Source organism: Microcaecilia unicolor, chromosome 8, assembly GCF_901765095.1.
Source record: "Microcaecilia unicolor chromosome 8, aMicUni1.1, whole genome shotgun sequence".
In the NCBI taxonomy this organism is placed as follows: domain Eukaryota; kingdom Metazoa; phylum Chordata; class Amphibia; order Gymnophiona; family Siphonopidae; genus Microcaecilia; species Microcaecilia unicolor.
This window is the reverse complement of record NC_044038.1, coordinates 75,810,384-75,827,395: the sequence shown is the minus strand read 5'-3', so window position 1 is coordinate 75,827,395 and position 17,012 is coordinate 75,810,384. Positions and strand designations below refer to the sequence as shown.

Sequence of the window (17,012 nt, the reverse complement as noted above, 5' to 3'; positions counted from 1 at the left end):
TATCCGCCTTTTCTCTCCTCTGCCTCTTCGAATAGCGGTCATTTATCGTCCCCCTAATAAGTCCCTTTCATCCTTTCTCAGTGACTTTGACGCCTGGCTTGCCTTCTTCCATGATCCTTCCTCCCCCTCTCTCATCCTTGGTGACTTTAATATTCCTGCTAATGATCCTTCCAACTCCTATATTTCCAAGTTCCTCGCTTTAACGTCGTCCTTTAATCTCCAACTATGCTCCACCTCCCCCACTCATCAAAATGGTCACTGTCTTGATCTCATCTTCTCCTCCAACTGTTCACCTTCTAGTTTCCTTGCCTCTGATCATCCCTCCTCTGATCACCATTTTATAACTTTCACACTTAAATCTCCTCCCTCCCAGTCCCGTCCTATCCTATCTAATTTATCTAGGAATCTTCATGATATTGACCCTTCATCTCTATCCTCCCATGTTTCAAACCTCCTCTCTACTGTGGCACCATCCACGTCTGTCAACGAGGCTGTTTCTTCTTACAACAATACCCTATCCTCTGCCTTAGACACTCTTGCACCTTTGATGACCCGCCCTGTAAGGCGTACAAAACCCCAACCTTGGCTGACTTCTAATATCCGCTACCTACATTCCTGTACCCGCTCCGCCGAATGCCTCTGGCAGAAATCTTGGGCCCTTGCTGATTTCTTACACTTTAAGTTCATGCTGACCTCCTTCCAATCTGCTCTTTTACGTGCCAAACAGGATTATTATATCCAACTGACCAACTCTCTTGGCTCTAATCCTCGACTTCTCTTCACCACATTGAACTCTCTCCTCAAGGTGCCCCCTCCCCCAACTCCCCCTTCATTATCTCCTCAGACCCTTGCTGAATTCTTTCACAACAAGGTTCAAAAGATAAACCTTGCTTTCTCTACCTCACCAGCTCTCCCTCCACTAGTCCGTTCCCCTCTCTCTCCTTCCCCTCATTCCTTTTCCTCCTTTCCTAAAGTTACTATTGAGGAAACTACACTTCTCCTTTCTTCCTCAAAATGTACCACCTGTTCCTCTGATCCCATTCCCACCCACCTTCTTAATGCCATCTCTCCTACTCTTATTCCTTTTATCTCTCACATTCTCAACCTCTCACTTTCCACTGCGACTGTCCCTGCTGCCTTTAAACATGCTATGGTCACACCTCTCCTTAAGAAGCCTTCACTTGACCCTACTTGTCCCTCTAATTACCGACCCATCTCCCTCCTTCCTTTTCTCTCCAAATTACTTGAGCGTGCTGTTCACCGCCGCTGCCTTGATTTTCTCTCCTCACATGCTATTCTTGACCCATTACAATCTGGTTTTCGCCCTCTCCACTCAACCGAAATTGCGCTTACTAAAGTCTCCAATGACCTATTACTGGCTAAATCCAGAGGTCAATATTCCATCCTCATTCTTCTTGATCTTTCCGCTGCTTTTGACACTGTCGATCACAGCATACTTCTCGATACCCTGTCCTCACTTGGATTCCAGGGCTCTGTCCTTTCCTGGTTCTCTTCCTACCTCTCCCTCCGCACCTTTAGTGTTCACTCTGGTGGATCCTCTTCTACTTCTATCCCTCTGCCTCTCGGCGTACCTCAGGGTTCTGTTCTTGGTCCCCTCCTCTTTTCTATCTACACTTCTTCCCTTGGTTCATTAATCTCATCCCATGGCTTTTCCTACCATCTCTATGCTGATGACTCCCAAATCTACCTTTCTACCCCTGATATCTCACCTTGCATCCAAACCAAAGTTTCAGCGTGCTTGTCTGACATTGCTGCCTGGATGTCTCAATGCCACCTGAAATTAAATATGACCCCCCAACCCACCTCCCCGTTCCCCCCGTTTTCTATTTCTGTTGATGGCTCTCTCATTCTCCCTGTCTCCTCAGCTCGAAACTTTGGGGTTATCTTTGACTCTTCTCTCTCCTTCTCTGCTCATATCCAGCAGACCGCCAAGACCTGTCGTTTCTTTCTTTACAACATCCGTAAAATCCGCCCCTTTCTTTCCGAGCACTCTACCAAAACCCTCATCCACACCCTTGTCACCTCTCGTTTAGACTACTGCAATCTGCTTCTTGCTGGCCTCCCACTTAGTCACCTCTCCCCTCTCTAGTCGGTTCAAAACTCTGCTGCCCGTCTCATCTTCCGCCAGGGTCGCTTTACTCATACTACCCCTCTCCTCAAGACCCTTCACTGGCTCCCTATCCGTTTTCGCATCCTGTTCAAACTTCTTCTACTAACCTATAAATGTATTCACTCTGCTGCTCCCCAGTATCTCTCCACACTCGTCCTTCCCTACACCCCTTCCCGTGCACTCCGCTCCATGGATAAATCCTTCTTATCTGTTCCCTTCTCCACTACTGCCAACTCCAGACTTCGCGCCTTCTGTCTCGCGGCACCCTACGCCTGGAATAAACTTCCTGAGCCCCTACGTCTTGCCCCATCCTTGGCCACCTTTAAATCTAGACTGAAAGCCCACCTCTTTAACATTGCTTTTGACTCGTAACCACTCACCTCCACCTACCCTCCTCTCTTCCTTCCCGTTCACATTAATTGATTTGATTTGCTTACTTTATTTATTTTTTGTCTATTAGATTGTAAGCTCTTTGAGCAGGGACTGTCTTTCTTCTATGTTTGTGCAGCGCTGCGTATGCCTTGTAGCGCTATAGAAATGCTAAATAGTAGTAGTAGTAGTAGTAGTAGTAGTAGTAGTAATTTTAGTAATAGTTGAGTTGCTTTAGAGTAGCAGGGAGCTCTGAGTACAAGGTGACCTGCCGTGCTCTGGGTAGTTTGTAGTTTTTGATTAGTGAGGTTTTTAGTCCTGCATAGATGGTATTGCAGTAGTCAAATTTAGATAGAACTAGTGATTGGGTCAGGGATATGAAAATTGAACTTTGAAAGTCTGGTCTCAGTCTTTTAAATTTCCATAGCGATTTAAAGACCTGAATACTACTTTGGATACCTGTAGTTCAAGCGATAATTGTTGGTCAGTTGTTACTCATAGGATTTTCATAGTGGACTCTAATGGGTAAGTTATGTTATCAATAATGAAGTTTTTAGTTTGTATTGGATGATAAGGATTTCTTAGTATTAAGAAATTAGTATTTTCTCTATTAAGTTTCAATTTGAAATTGTTGGCCCAGGTTTCCATTAAGTCTAGTCCTGATTTGATTTTTATTTTAATTTCTTTTATGTTGTTGACAACAAGGATATAAATTGTAACATCATCAGCGTACATGAAAGAGTGAAATCCATTGGATTCAAGTACGTTGCCTAATTATATAGAATGGGGGAAAGAGGGAAACCCTGTGGTACACCACAGTTGGGGGACCAAAGAGAGGAGGTTAGGTCCGACTGTTTTACTTGGTAATATCTTGATATGAGAAAGCCCCTGAACCATTGAAGTACATTGCCACATATCCCAAACTGTTCTAGTAAGTTTAGTAATATCTCATGGTCAACTGTATCAAAAGCACTGGACATGTCTAATTGTAAAATGATAATTTTTCTTTCCTTGCTCAATTCTGTTCTCAGTGCTGGTGCTTGGGTGTCTGGCGCTCCCCTGCAAACTATCAGTTGGTGTCCCCCCACCGGTCCAGCATCTCCTTTCTCTCTTCTCCCTCCCTGCACCCTTTTTCAGCCCAGTGCCTTAAAAGGTGAAGAACAAAAGTTTGTTTGTTTTAACTCGACAGCTTTTTAATTTATTTGAAAGCTTTCCATATGTAGAAATAAATATCATGACATAAAATTGAATATCACTAAAGCTGGGACAAGTGGTTTTCTTAAGTCAAAATAATTAAAAAAAAAATTTCTTTCATGGAGATCTCTCATTTGTTTTAACATAACTAAATGGGATTTAAGCCCCTAATGCAGTCCATTGGTTTCCTTATATTTTGTCTTGTGATGACTTATACTGTGCCAAAACCTCCCCCCCCCCCCCCCGCCACCACAGCAGTAATGCCACCATCCCCCTCCAGCATACTAGAGTCCTACCTTGCCGCCCACCCTGGTGGTGTAGTTGTCTCTGCAGCTGCAGGGGCAGGAAAGAATCCCACTCTTTCCTGCCCGCTGCTGCTACTCTGTCTCCTACACTCTCCGCTTTGTTTCCCTTCTGTGCTGTGGGAGCCGCCGAGACTTCGGCGGCAGTCTCGCGCCTTGATTTAAAGGTGGATTTTGTATTGACTATGACAGAGTTTGAAAATGACATCACTCATACAGTCACAACTTCCAACCAGCGAGCTTGGGAGTAGGTCAGTGGTCCGGGGAGTTGGGAGTCGCTTGAGAATGCTAGGGAGTCGCTTCTCTCTCAGTCTAATCACCCTCTAACTTGTGCTCCAAGGAACACGCAGTACTCCAAGGCTTTATACAAACGCAATTCCAACTTTACTGGAACTTTTGGCAACCAGTTAGTAAAGTTTCAAACTCTATTAGATATTTACAGTTCCGTTCATCCATGGGCGGGATGAATTGGTCCACTTTGTCTCACTTCCCATTGGTTATACGCTGTACATATTTACATAACTTTCTGTTCATTACATTACCCATCCTTTTGTGACTGGAATAAATTCCAGGCTGTGCCCTATACTCCTTTTCTTCACTCATTTCTTTACAGGCACAGGCCCTTTCAGCTATCCTCTTCTCCAACAGTGTACCTCTCAGGGCTACACTCTGGCCCCAGGGCAAGCTATCTCCTGTCCTGGTCTTATTTCTAGACTGGACTCCCCTTGTCTACCTGAAGCTCAACTTCTTCTCCAGTTTCCAGTTATAGGAGCAGTGACTACTCCTGTAGCCAGCCTGTATTTGCTTCCTTCACTCCAGGATACCCCAATACTCCCAAGGGTCCCAGTGGGGGTACAGGCAATCAAAGACCTTGTGTACCTTCAAATAATTTATTTTATTAAACCCAAACTCTACCCCTGCTGTCACTTTCCACAGGGGAGACACTTTCTCTCTGCATCATATTCCAATACTCCTCCCTTGGGCTGGGCTTCCTCCCACCCAGGGACATCCCAACACTCCAGCTCACAGGCAGAGACCTCCTTCTCCCCAGGGGTCTGGAAAAATCTGTCAACTGTAGTAATACCCATTCCATGGGTTATTACATAAGAAAGCTTGTTGGAGAATGAGTGCAGACAGGGATTCAGCAAAAGTCCCTAGTAGTGATGTGAGTGTGTGATGCCTAAGAATAGAAACGGTGCAGCAGGTTGTCAAATGGTGCTTTGCCTCAGATTCCTTCTCTTGCTCTGTTGGGCAGCAGGGGGCAGGGGAAGGAAGGAGGCCAGGGAAAAACTGAAGATACAGTGATGACATTGTAGTCCTTTTACAGTTTGATTCTGCTATGTATTAACATTGTATATGTTTACACTTTTCTGATGATGTTGTTTTGCCACTACTTTTTTTTCTCAAAATCTGTTTATTCAGAATTTAAACATACAATCCTTAACCCCAACCATATTCCCGTACAAACATACAGCAAGAGCACTTCACAAAATAGCAAGGAGCACAGCTATCTACTCCCTCCCTCCAACCCCCCCCCCCCCTATCTTGGTCACTCAGTGAATCTCATAACAGAAAATAGCTTTGTAATTGTCCTTAAGAATAAGACTATACACCAACGGTGTCAAGGTTGACCAGAAAGGTTCCCAGGTTTGGTAGAAATGAATGCCAGACACAGAGTCCAGATTTTCTACTGAGCAGCGTTCCATAGAAACTTGTTCAGTCATTAAGGCTCTCCATTGACAAATTGATGGAGGGTCCACTGAGAGCCATTTTTGCAGAATATACTTTGTCCCAAGAAGAGCCGCATATTTCACAAAAGTCAGGTATCCTTTCGGCAAAGGGCGAGCCACACGAGGAGTCCAATGGGTTGCCCACATTGCAGAGACGTGGTAGCACAATCAAAAAACTCAAGTACTTGGTGTTCAGGCCTCTAAGACTTGTAGCTTCTAAGTCTTATATCCTGACGTGTAACCTCGGTACACCAGTTCACACCTGAAGACTCTATCTCTCTGAAAGTCCTTTATTTGAATAACACAATGTTTACTCACAGTCAGCTGTAGATCAGAGGTTCTGCCCCAATGGCAAAAAGTCTCCGTGGTACTGAGAACAACATTAGCTCAGAGCTGGTTGAATGGGGTACAATATCTTTTTTAGATATATTCAAGGTAAAAACTAAGGACTCTAACAGAGGGTAACGCAGGAAAGGGTTCTGTACTGTCTAACAAATGGAGCCTACCTCAGACTAAAAGGAACAGAAAAGGGCACACTCTGACCCAGTGAGCAGGGGGAAAACCACTAATGGGAACAGAGCCTGCCAACTAGCAACAGCATAACCAATCATATAACAGTTCTATACAGACAGGCTAGTGAAGTCACATTGACTGATAACTATACCCCCCACAATGCAACGCTCATGTGACTCTACAGTGAGAATGACAGAAAAAGTGTCACACCCACCCCAGAGCCACATTACAATCAGGGAAAAGCTGTCAGAGGACAGAACACTTGGGCATGTCCAAAATTGATGGCCTAAGGTCATCATGGGGTGGCCACATTTTAAACAGGAGGTGTAAGATCCAAAGTGAGCACTAAATGCCTGATGCAGGGAAATATATAATCGCATCACTATTTTACATTGCTGTTCTCAATGTAGGATGTTTATTCAAGGAACCCCAGACATGCAAACTAGTTTGCAATGTTGAAGAGGTAACTTGCACTTGTAGCTCTAATATCCATTTCTGCACCAATATCATGTAGTCATGAGAAGGTAGAAGGTCCAGTAGACATTGATGATGATAATGAAGAGGAACTTGCTGTTGAGTCTCCAAACTATAAGTCTCCGCTATTATCTCATGTGTAGCCGCCGTGAGTGAAGCAGTTAGTAGTGAGCGAACATAATGTTGCATCTTTAAGTAGGGGAAAATGTCTGTGGTACCAAAGTGATAATCAGTTTGCATTGCAGCATAGCTGTTCATAACCCCATTGTCATCGACTAAATGAAATGTATAACAAATACCTTGTTGCTGCCACTTACGAAAGTGAACCACTGACATACCTGGTATAAAATTACCATTGCCATATATGGGCAGAAAAGGAGACCCCTCCCATAATTTCCCAAACATCTTACTGATCCATCTCCATGTAGCCCGTAGTGGGGAGAAGATTGGATATTTATGAAACAATGGGCCCAATTGAGAAGACCGTGCATGTAAGATAATGCTAAAATGGTAAGGGCTTGTTAGAGATGTCTCCAAGGGTATACAGGAAAAATGGGAAGTGTGTTCTGATCTGGTTTTACAGCCTGCCTCGCTAACACAGACTACTCAACAATTACTGTGGATTCTTTTGGATTCGTATTAGGTAAATGAGACTTTTAATAGAGGTTCACTTCAAATGGAGAGTCTAAGATACACAATGATTAAGATATATACACAATGATTAAGCTATATAACTGAAAAGAAACAATACCTATCTATAGTTAAAAAGAAACAATCATTACATCATTGGTCACTACATCCAAGCAAAGCCAGGAGTTTCTAGACCAGGAAAAGAAGCAATAATAAACTATACATAATATACACACATCACTGATCATTAATCTCTGCATTCAGGCTCTTATCTTCAGCTGGGGGGGGGGGGGGGGGCGCCCATTCACAGTGAAAGCCAGGAGTCTCTTGACCAGGATAAGGGGAAGAGGAGTGGAATACCAGCTCCACCCAACCCCTTGCAAGCTTCTTATGCTCAGCTATACTTAATTTTATATCTTGGAGACATGCTATGTCAGTGTGATATTGGTTCAATTGTGCTAGGATCTTACTCCGCTTGATCGGGGATATACTGTCAGACATGTTCCAGGACACCACATGCACAGAGGCGTTCAGTCTACTGGTAATGAAGCATGAGATGGGACTTGGTAGCTTGCAAAAGGTTATGTGTGGAAATCCCTGGGATGCCCAACCTCAGCCCCAGGATCAAAGCCAAAAACATCAGTAACATATGTACAACCACTGAGCACCTATACGAAAACACAAACAAACAAAAACCCACCCAACCTTCCTCTCCTACCCCATCCACTCTCTTGTATATTGCTTCCCAATTCCAAATGCCATTTCCACGTGCTTACATTGCACCCAACCACATGACGCAATGTAGCAGGTCAGGCATATGATGCTTCCCCATCCAATTGAATTCAATTAGGTCTAATACCAAATACCCATTGCAACAGAATAAAACAAACCAATTGTACCATTACAATAATTCTCTGGGAATGTACAATATACTGTGAACTTATTAGGAGTAGTAACAGAGGTGGATAGTCATGGTCATCTCCCATCTCAAGGCCAGCAACGATTTGCAGATTGGCAGGCCTGTCTGCACATCGCAATATGAGGCTTGCCATGGCTCTGTTAATTTACTCTTTGATCTTAATAAAGAAAAACATATGTCCCCACACAGTGCAAAACTGGAAAAGATATTCTGACATATGCCTCCGATTAACGAAGAAAACTCCTCCACAAATAAACGGCCTCATGTTGCCTCTTGTGAGAACTCTCCAAGAGTCAGGAGAAATTTCTGGGCCGCTTCAATAGTATCATAAGTGTTCCAAGTACCATTATTAAAGACTTTTCATATTGCTGGATAAATGAATATGAAATGTGTACCACGTTCTGCCAATTTGGCACAGACCGGATGGAAGTCCTTACGTTTATCCTGTAAATTTGCAGAAAAATCGTGGAATAGATGGACAGATATCCCATCATAAGTAAGAGAGTCACAGTGGGCTTTATATTGCTTTAAGGAATGGACTTTATGAAGTTAATTATGAAATTTTGCAATGACCACTCAGGTCCACTTTTTTCCAACTGAAGTGGTGCGCCAGTTCTAGATGCCCTGAGCACATACCCTCCGCTAGTGGCAGGTTCCTCTCCAGCCAAGTTTCCAGCTCAGATATCATATTCATATTGGTGATAGTTTCTAGGACTCCCAGAAAATGCAGGTTATTGTGTCATGAGCGATTTTCAAGATCTACTAGTTTTGCTGACTGTTGCTGAATCAGGGCCTTCAGTGCTGTCACTTCTGCTGATGTTCCACCGGTACTACTACTATCTTCCAAGGTGAAGACTTGAGATTCTAGCTTGGTGGTTCATTTGGCTAGTTCTGTTAGTAGCTATTCAAACCGAGTAATCTGGTTTGAGAGACATTCCAATTTTAGTCCCAATGCTTGCTCGATGGTGTGTTGCAGCTCGGAGAAAGCCAAGGCTGTGAATTGCGTGACTTTGGCTGCAATCGGGGATGCCATCTTTTCCTCTCCTTGCTTACTTCGAGCGCACTCTGCCCATGAAGATCAGGGGATGAGAGTTGCTCATTCTTTCTAAAAATTTGTCCATAGATTTAGTCAAAGTCTGGTTTACTTGGAGGGCACCAACCTATCAGTTGAAATTGTCAGACTATCACATGTCCTCCCACAGCTACAGCATCACATGACCTCCTTTGCCACTATATTTAAAGAGTTTCAAAACATTTCTGTTTATTTTTAGATTATTGATTCAAGGGTCCACCTTTTGGAGCTATCTTTTGTCTGGCTTTGTTTCATTTTATGCTTAGTTCTGTCTTATTTATTATTGCTTATTCATTTTATTTTATTTGATTGATATTTATAAATTTCTTTTGATCTTATGATACTTTATATATTATTTCTTTTTCGGTTTTTAGAACATATTGACCCCTGAGGCAGGCGGCTCTCTCTCGAAACAACCTGTGGGAGGCAATTTTAGTGCTAGACTCTAACATAAAAATGGCTTCCAGTGTTTTGAGAAATGATTGTAGTATTATTTCATTTAAAATGGAGGAATATGGAGAAACTTTACAGGCCTATGGTGGTAGACTGGATACGCATGAACAGTTGACTGAGCTGAGACGATTGAAGGTTGATATTATTAAAAAAAAGATCAATCATTTCTAAGAGATTACAATATAAGGAAAATGAACAAAAGAAGAACAACTTGAGACTTTTGTCTTTCTCTAGGTCACCCATTGTTTCAGCTATTGAGTTGGCCCAGAAATATTTCCAGGAGGTATTGTTGGTTACATCAGAAAATATGTGAGGGCTCAGTATCTTAACTTAAATGGGAACTAGGGAAGTTCTACCCCAATTGTAAGGGAAGCTAATCTTCCGGGTGAAATGGCTTTGTCAGCATACCTGGAAAATTCCCTGGAGGTGGTTACAAGTAGAACAACTCTCCTTATTACCTTTGCCCTGGAATAATAGAGAGATTTCATTTAGTGAATTTTGCTTTAGACATTTGAATAAGCAATTCTTGGGCTCTACAATACACATGTTTCCTGATATTCCTCAAGTGTCAGAGATGAAGAAGGCTCTTAAACCAAGGGTTCTGGCTCTGGGGGCTATGTTTAGTTTGAAATTTCCAGTGAAGTGTTGTATTTCTCTTGGTGGTAAGAATTATATGTTTTTTGAACCCAAGTAACTCATTGAATTTATAGTAACTAAGGAGTCTGATGTGAGAGTCATAAAAGGGCATTTTGATATGACATCTAAACAGTGGTGTGCTGGTAAATTTTTAACAACAGGCTCTCTCCCCGGTCCACCTCGGTGCCCCCCTGTCCACCTCTGCGCCCCCCCCCAAAAAAAAATTTTCAGGGCTGGCTATAGCCGGGGGGGGGGGGGGGGGGGGCAATGCATTACTCTCTCCAGGAAAAAAAAAAATAATCCCAGGTTCCAATCTAATTCATGTTTAATATGGGATAAAATGCCATAAATAAGTAAATAAATATAAACTTTTAACGTTCAGCACCTGATTCTCAAAGTGGACATATTCCAAACACTATAATGAAAATAAAATTATTTTTTTCTACCCTTTGTTGTCTGGTGACTTTGTTTCTCTGATCATGCTGGCCCAGTATTTGATTCTGCTGCTCTCTATCTGTTCCCTTGACTCCATTTCCAGGGCTTCCTTTTCATTTATGTCTTTTCTTTCCTCCTTTTTTCTTCATTTCTGGTCCTCCGCAGACTTGACTGTACAGTGGATCCAGCTTCTGCCTATTTTCTCCATCCATGTGCAGTTTCTCTCCTCACTTCCTTTTCCCTCATCTAATCTCCTTCCTCTATGTTCCCTCCATGTCCAGTATTTCTTCTCTGTTCCTTCTCTCCCCTCCATCCATGTCCAGAATTTCTCTTGCTCTCCCCTCCATCCATGTCCTGAAACTCTCCTCTCTCCCCTGCCCCCCTCTATCCATCCATACCCAGCAATTCTCTTCTCTCCCCTGCCCCCCTCTATCCATTCATGCCCAGCAATTCTCTTCTCTCCCCTGCCCTCCATGCCCAGCAATTCTCTTCTCTCCCCTGTCCCCCTCTACCCATCCATGTCCAGCAATTCTCTTCTCTCTCCTGCCCCCCTCTACCCATCCATGCCCAGCAATTCTCTTCTCTCCCCTGCCCCCTCTACCCATCCATGCCCAGCGATTCTCCTCCCTCCCCTGCCCTCCTCTCCCGCTCCCATCCATGTCCAGCGATTCTCCGTTGCCCCCATCCTCCCCTCCCGCTCCCATTCATCTTTTTTTATTACCTCTGTTGAAGCAGCCCCATTATTTAAAGCCCTGCCCGTCTTTAGCCTTCCCTGCTTGCTTCAATTGTGATGAGTTTGTTCCCTCAGTCCCGCCTTCGCGGAAAAAGGAAATGACGTCAGAAGGCGGGACTAAGGGAACAAACTCATCACGAAGCAAACAGGGAAGGCTAGAGACGGGTAGCAAGGCTTTAAATAACGTGGCTGCTTCAACGGAGGTAATAAAAAAGATGGATGGGAGCGGGGAGGGAGGATGGCAGCGACAGAGACTCGCTGGACATGGATGGGAGTGGGAGGGGAGGTAAGCATGGCCTATGGTGGCGTCCTCCTGCCATGCTTACCTCTTCACTGGAGCCAGCTCGTCCTGGAGAACAACCGGCTCACAAGATCTTGCAAAATTTAACAACCGGCTCTTGCGAGCCAGTGCGAGCCAGCTCCAGCACACCACTGCATCTAAATCTGACTTTGGACATTTTGCTGAAAACATCCAAAAATCAAGAATTGAAAATGACTATTTTCAAACCAGAAAATGTTGTTTGAAAATGGCCATTTCCTAAATGTTGTTGTGCTTAGTACATCTATCTTTTTGGACCCTTTAAAAAAAAACATCCAAATGAAAAATGCACAAAATCAAGCCATTGGGACATAGGAGGAGACAGCTTTCCTACTAGACTGGCCACACAGGCATCCCAGCAGAGTAGTGAGGTACCCTAGGAGGAACTGCATTATACTTCACATAAAAGCTCTTAGATATACATCTCACCATTAATCCCTTATATTGTATGGTGAGCCCTTCAAAACCCACCAAGAACCTATTGTACCCAACTATAAACCACTACAATAGTCCTTATGGCAGCAGGTGTCACCTATATGTGGGTACAGTAGGTTTTGTGGGGCTGACACGTTCTACCACAAGTGTAATAGTTAGAGTGGATTATGGGTCTAGGTCACCTTCAATATAGTAAACTGCACCGACCACTAGGCTATGCCAGGAAACTACTTGCTGCTCTAATAGGACTGGCCATAACATCAGAAGCTGTCATAGAGGCTGGTATATACTGTTTCATTTACATATTTGCAAGGTGGGAGGGGGTCAGTGACCACTGAAGCAGTAAGGGGGTATTTTTCCATTATTTCTGCAGTGGTCATCTGGTCATTTAGGGCACATTTGTGTGACTTATTCATCAATAAAACAAGTCTAGACCAAAACATCTAACTTATAGCCATGGATGTTTTTGTTTTGTTCCATTATGCTAGAAAAACATCTAAGTGTTAGGAACGTCCAGATCCTGCTTTTAACACACCCCTGGCACGCTCCCTTGTGATTTGAATGCACTTCCGATGGACTTCATAGAAAAACATCTAACAATTTCTTTTTACTTTATCGTTTTCTAATTCTTTGATCCACATTTTATTGTGGGCTCAATAAGGGATTGTTATTTACCTTTAATGGAAATGTTTTTTCCAATTGTTTCCTTTTCTTACTATAATCTGAATTCAAGCCATTTGTGTTAGTTTTGAATTATGTAAAATTGCAGAAAAGAAAGAAAGAAAGAAAGAAAGAAAGAAAGAAAGAAAGAAAGAAAGAAAGAAAGAAAGAAACAAACAGCTGAGTGGGAATATGCTAGAGGTCTATAAAATCCTGAATGTAGTAGAATGGATAAATGCTTGAATTGATTGTTTATTCTTCCAAAAAGTACAAAGACTAGGGACTATTTTAAGACAAATAGGATAAAATATTTTTTCATTTAACGAATAGATAAACTCTGGAACTTGTTGCCAGAGGATGTGGTATTTAGCGTATCTGAATTTTAAAATTTAGGGAAGTTCCTCAAGGAAAAGTCCATAATCCACTATTAAGATAGACATGGGGTAAGCTACTGCTTATTCCTGGGATCATTAGCATTGAATCTTGTTGGGTACTTGTGACCTGGACTGGCCACTGTTGGAAGCAGGATACTGGGCTAGATGGATCATCAGTCTGACTCAGTATGGCTATATAAGTGATGTTTTTTTCTGCATTTAAACATTCAAAACTGTTTTGAATCATAGCAGGATTAGTGGTTTTTAGAGATGAGGCTTAAAGTTGTACAGAGAACAGTGATTTTCAGCCTTTATCAGTATAATCTTGTCTCCACAGAACACACTAATAGCAGGTACTGTATATTTACAAACAGCTAAGTTATCCATTTACAGTTATATATGGATTTACTGTTTAGAAGTTAAGGCTTCCTGAAAATCTGCCTAACTGTGAACTGAGAAGTCATACATTTAAATTTATGTAGCACGTATACTGCTGATACTTGACCTTATTTAGGGAAAATTCAATAAAGCATTTTCCCCATCTAAAGCATTCCATAATTCTATAAAATAGGCGCTAACCTTGTTGAGCTCCTTAGACATGCAAATAATTAGAATAATGGCATATATGTGCCCATACGTGCACATACACACATTGATGTAAAAAAAAAAACAATTTACCTCCAGTCTAGGGGCTGCTACCACCACAATTTATGAGCACAATAACAAGCATATTTTAAAACCAAGAATAGCCATACTGGGTCAGAAAAATTGTCCATCTAGCCCAGTATCCTGCTTCCAACAGTGGCCAAATCAGGTCACAAGTACCAGGCAGAAACCCAACCATAAATCATTATACATGTGAGTTTTTCATTATGATTTGCAGCTAATTTCCCTCTTTTGTGTATTATTGTTACCCTAGTTTTTGGTTGTGTATCTCACTAATCTGTAAATATGTGCACATCTAATAGTGTGAGGACTTACATAGGGTTACCATATGGCTCCAGAAAAAGGAGGACGGATTGAGCCAGCCGGGTTTTACTTCCATTGCTTTGAAAGCAATGGAAGTAAAACCCGGCTGGCTCAATCCGTCCTCCTTTTTCTGGAGCCATATGGTAACCCTAGACTTACACCAGCTGAAACCTGGTGAAAATCCTGGTACACAAGTTGAGTGTGTAACCCTGATATTCTATAACACTGTGCCTAAATACATGGGATGCACCTGACCCACCCATGCCCCTCCCATGGCCACACCCCCTAGTTGGTACATTTTGGACACACAGCTCATAGAGCAATGAGTAGGCAGATATGCATATAAATCCAAATTAGTGCCAATTAACCCCAATTAACTTCAGTAATTGGTTGTTAGCACACAATTGAATAATTAGTTTACAAGTGCATCTGGGCTCTGCACCCAAATTTGGGTCCCCAACTTTAGACGACCTGAATAGAATCCAGGGGTAAAAATATGTGCTCCTAGGGGTGTAGTTGGGAGGATCAGAGGCAGAGTTGTGATCTTTGTGTGTGTCTTGGAACAGGTGCATATTTATGCATGAAAATTAATGCAGTCCTAGGAACAGTGCTGGGAGCCTATTTTATTCACAACCTGTTATATACCTCATTTATCTATGGCACATTGAATATATATGAATACATCTGCCTTATGCCTACTGGAATTTAGCAGGGTGTATAACATTGTTTCTCCTTTTCCTTAGGATTCTGCCTGACTTGTGATCACTGCATGTATCTTCACGGTGATTCATGCTCAGGTTTCTCTGATAAATGCAAGGAGGATGAAATATGTGTTACAAAGATAGAAAATGCCACAGTAGGTGAGTCTTTTACCTTCCAGGAGAGGCTGATGAGGTCAGAGGCTGTTCCAATACTGACTATTCTCCAGGTTCCTGCCTTGTCAAAAATACTCCAAAATGCAAATTTATACATTGAACTAAAGATCCTCTGAATGGAAATCCTGATCTCTTTTCATCAATCTGAATTTCTCCAAGTACAACACTTACATATTTGTTGTTCTTTCTACAGGAAATGATGTTCGTTTGTCAGTTTTTAAAGGGTGTGAAAGGTATGACCCAAGGGATAGTAACACAACTATCTATTACAGTAGTGATAACTACATTTTCCATTTCTACACCAAGTATTGCAATGAAGACAACTGTAACAGGAGAAGGATCAGAGGTAAGAGCTCTGTCTCTCTATCATACTGTGCAGAATGCTACAGGTCCTTAGTGGGTTTGTCTGAACTCCTCTATTGAAGGATAACAAGTGATGTAGAGAATGAACCAGTGTAGTTTGGGGACCATTTCCCACTGATTATATTTGGCCTTCTCTTTTTAGGGCCTGATATTCAAAGTCATTTCACAGGATAGAAAAGACTCCTTCCTGGATAAATAGTAGTAGTACTTAAATGGTACTCAGCGCCCTGGCTGCTGATATTCAGTGGCACTTAACAGAGCAGTGCTCCTGAATACAGTCTCTGGCCAATGTGGCACTGTCCAGTTAGTCACGACTTCTAGACTCCTGACACAGACGACAGCGCCGAAACATTGCTCCGTGTCGAGTCTTAGAAATGTCCTCTGTTTAATAAACATTTATGATTTGGACTCTATGATTCCCTGGTTGTCTGTTTGGAAGTGTCATCTTACACCCTGTGTTGGCTGGTTCTTTTTGTAATGGTTTCTTTGTTTCTCCACCTTTGGTGGTTCATCGTGCCATAATCTTGCACTATATCACTTGATAATATGGATGCACTAATTGATTAGCATAGGAATGCCCATTCTTCTCCCCTCCCTTGGACATACCTCTCCAAGCACGTGCTCCTTAGGAAAATACCATAGCTTAGTAAATGGACCCCTTAATTCCCAAAAATATTACCATAAGTATATGTTTTTCAGTTGCTAATTTTCCCCTGAATTGTATAAAAAAGTGTTAAATTTGCATGTGCAAATTTGGGCGTGCCAAATTTGCACAATTTAATTGAATAACAAGCCAATTAGTGCTGATAATTGAGATCTTAAACAATTATTGGTGCAAAATATAATTAAAATTTATATGTGCAAATTTGGGCCCAAAAAAGAGGTGAGGCCATGGGAGGATTAGGAGCATTCCTTTAATTTATACACATTGTTATAGAATACAGGGGATCAGCACCTAATTTAGGCATGGGGATTTACACCAAGGTTTTGTTGATGTAAATGGTTGCGCCTAAATGTAGTCTCGATTCCCGGCGCTAAGGACCTGATTCTACATATTGTCTGATAGAGATGCCTAGGCGTATTCTATAAGACATGCCTAAATTTAGACATGGTATATAGAATACGCCTGGGCCAGGTGAACGTGCCTAAATTTAGGCATGCCCATTTACACCAGTGAAAAACGTATGTTAATACGTGTGCCTTAAATTTTGTGCACTGGCACAAATTCTATAACAGTGTGTATAGAGGTGATTGATAGGCTTGGCACGCCCATAGTCCCCTTTTTGGCTGCATGTGTGGGAATTTACGTGCGCCGCTGTACAGCATACGCCTAGGAAAGCATACACGTAAATTCCTTGTATGGCCTATTAGTGTTAATAATTGGACATTATCAGCCAATTATCAAGACTTAGTGGGCATTAACCAA

General features: G+C 42.3%; 1 protein-coding gene across 1 annotated transcript in view; it reads left to right on the top strand.

Moving 5' to 3' along the window:
- Positions 1 to 17,012, top strand: part of LOC115476908 (phospholipase A2 inhibitor and Ly6/PLAUR domain-containing protein-like) — a 31,958-nt gene that overhangs the window by 7,491 nt on the left and 7,455 nt on the right. The window contains exons 2-3 of the mRNA XM_030213483.1: positions 15,092 to 15,208; positions 15,417 to 15,569. Of these exons, the coding sequence (XP_030069343.1) occupies positions 15,092 to 15,208; positions 15,417 to 15,569 (270 nt within the window). The remainder of the gene's footprint in view (positions 1 to 15,091; positions 15,209 to 15,416; positions 15,570 to 17,012) is intronic.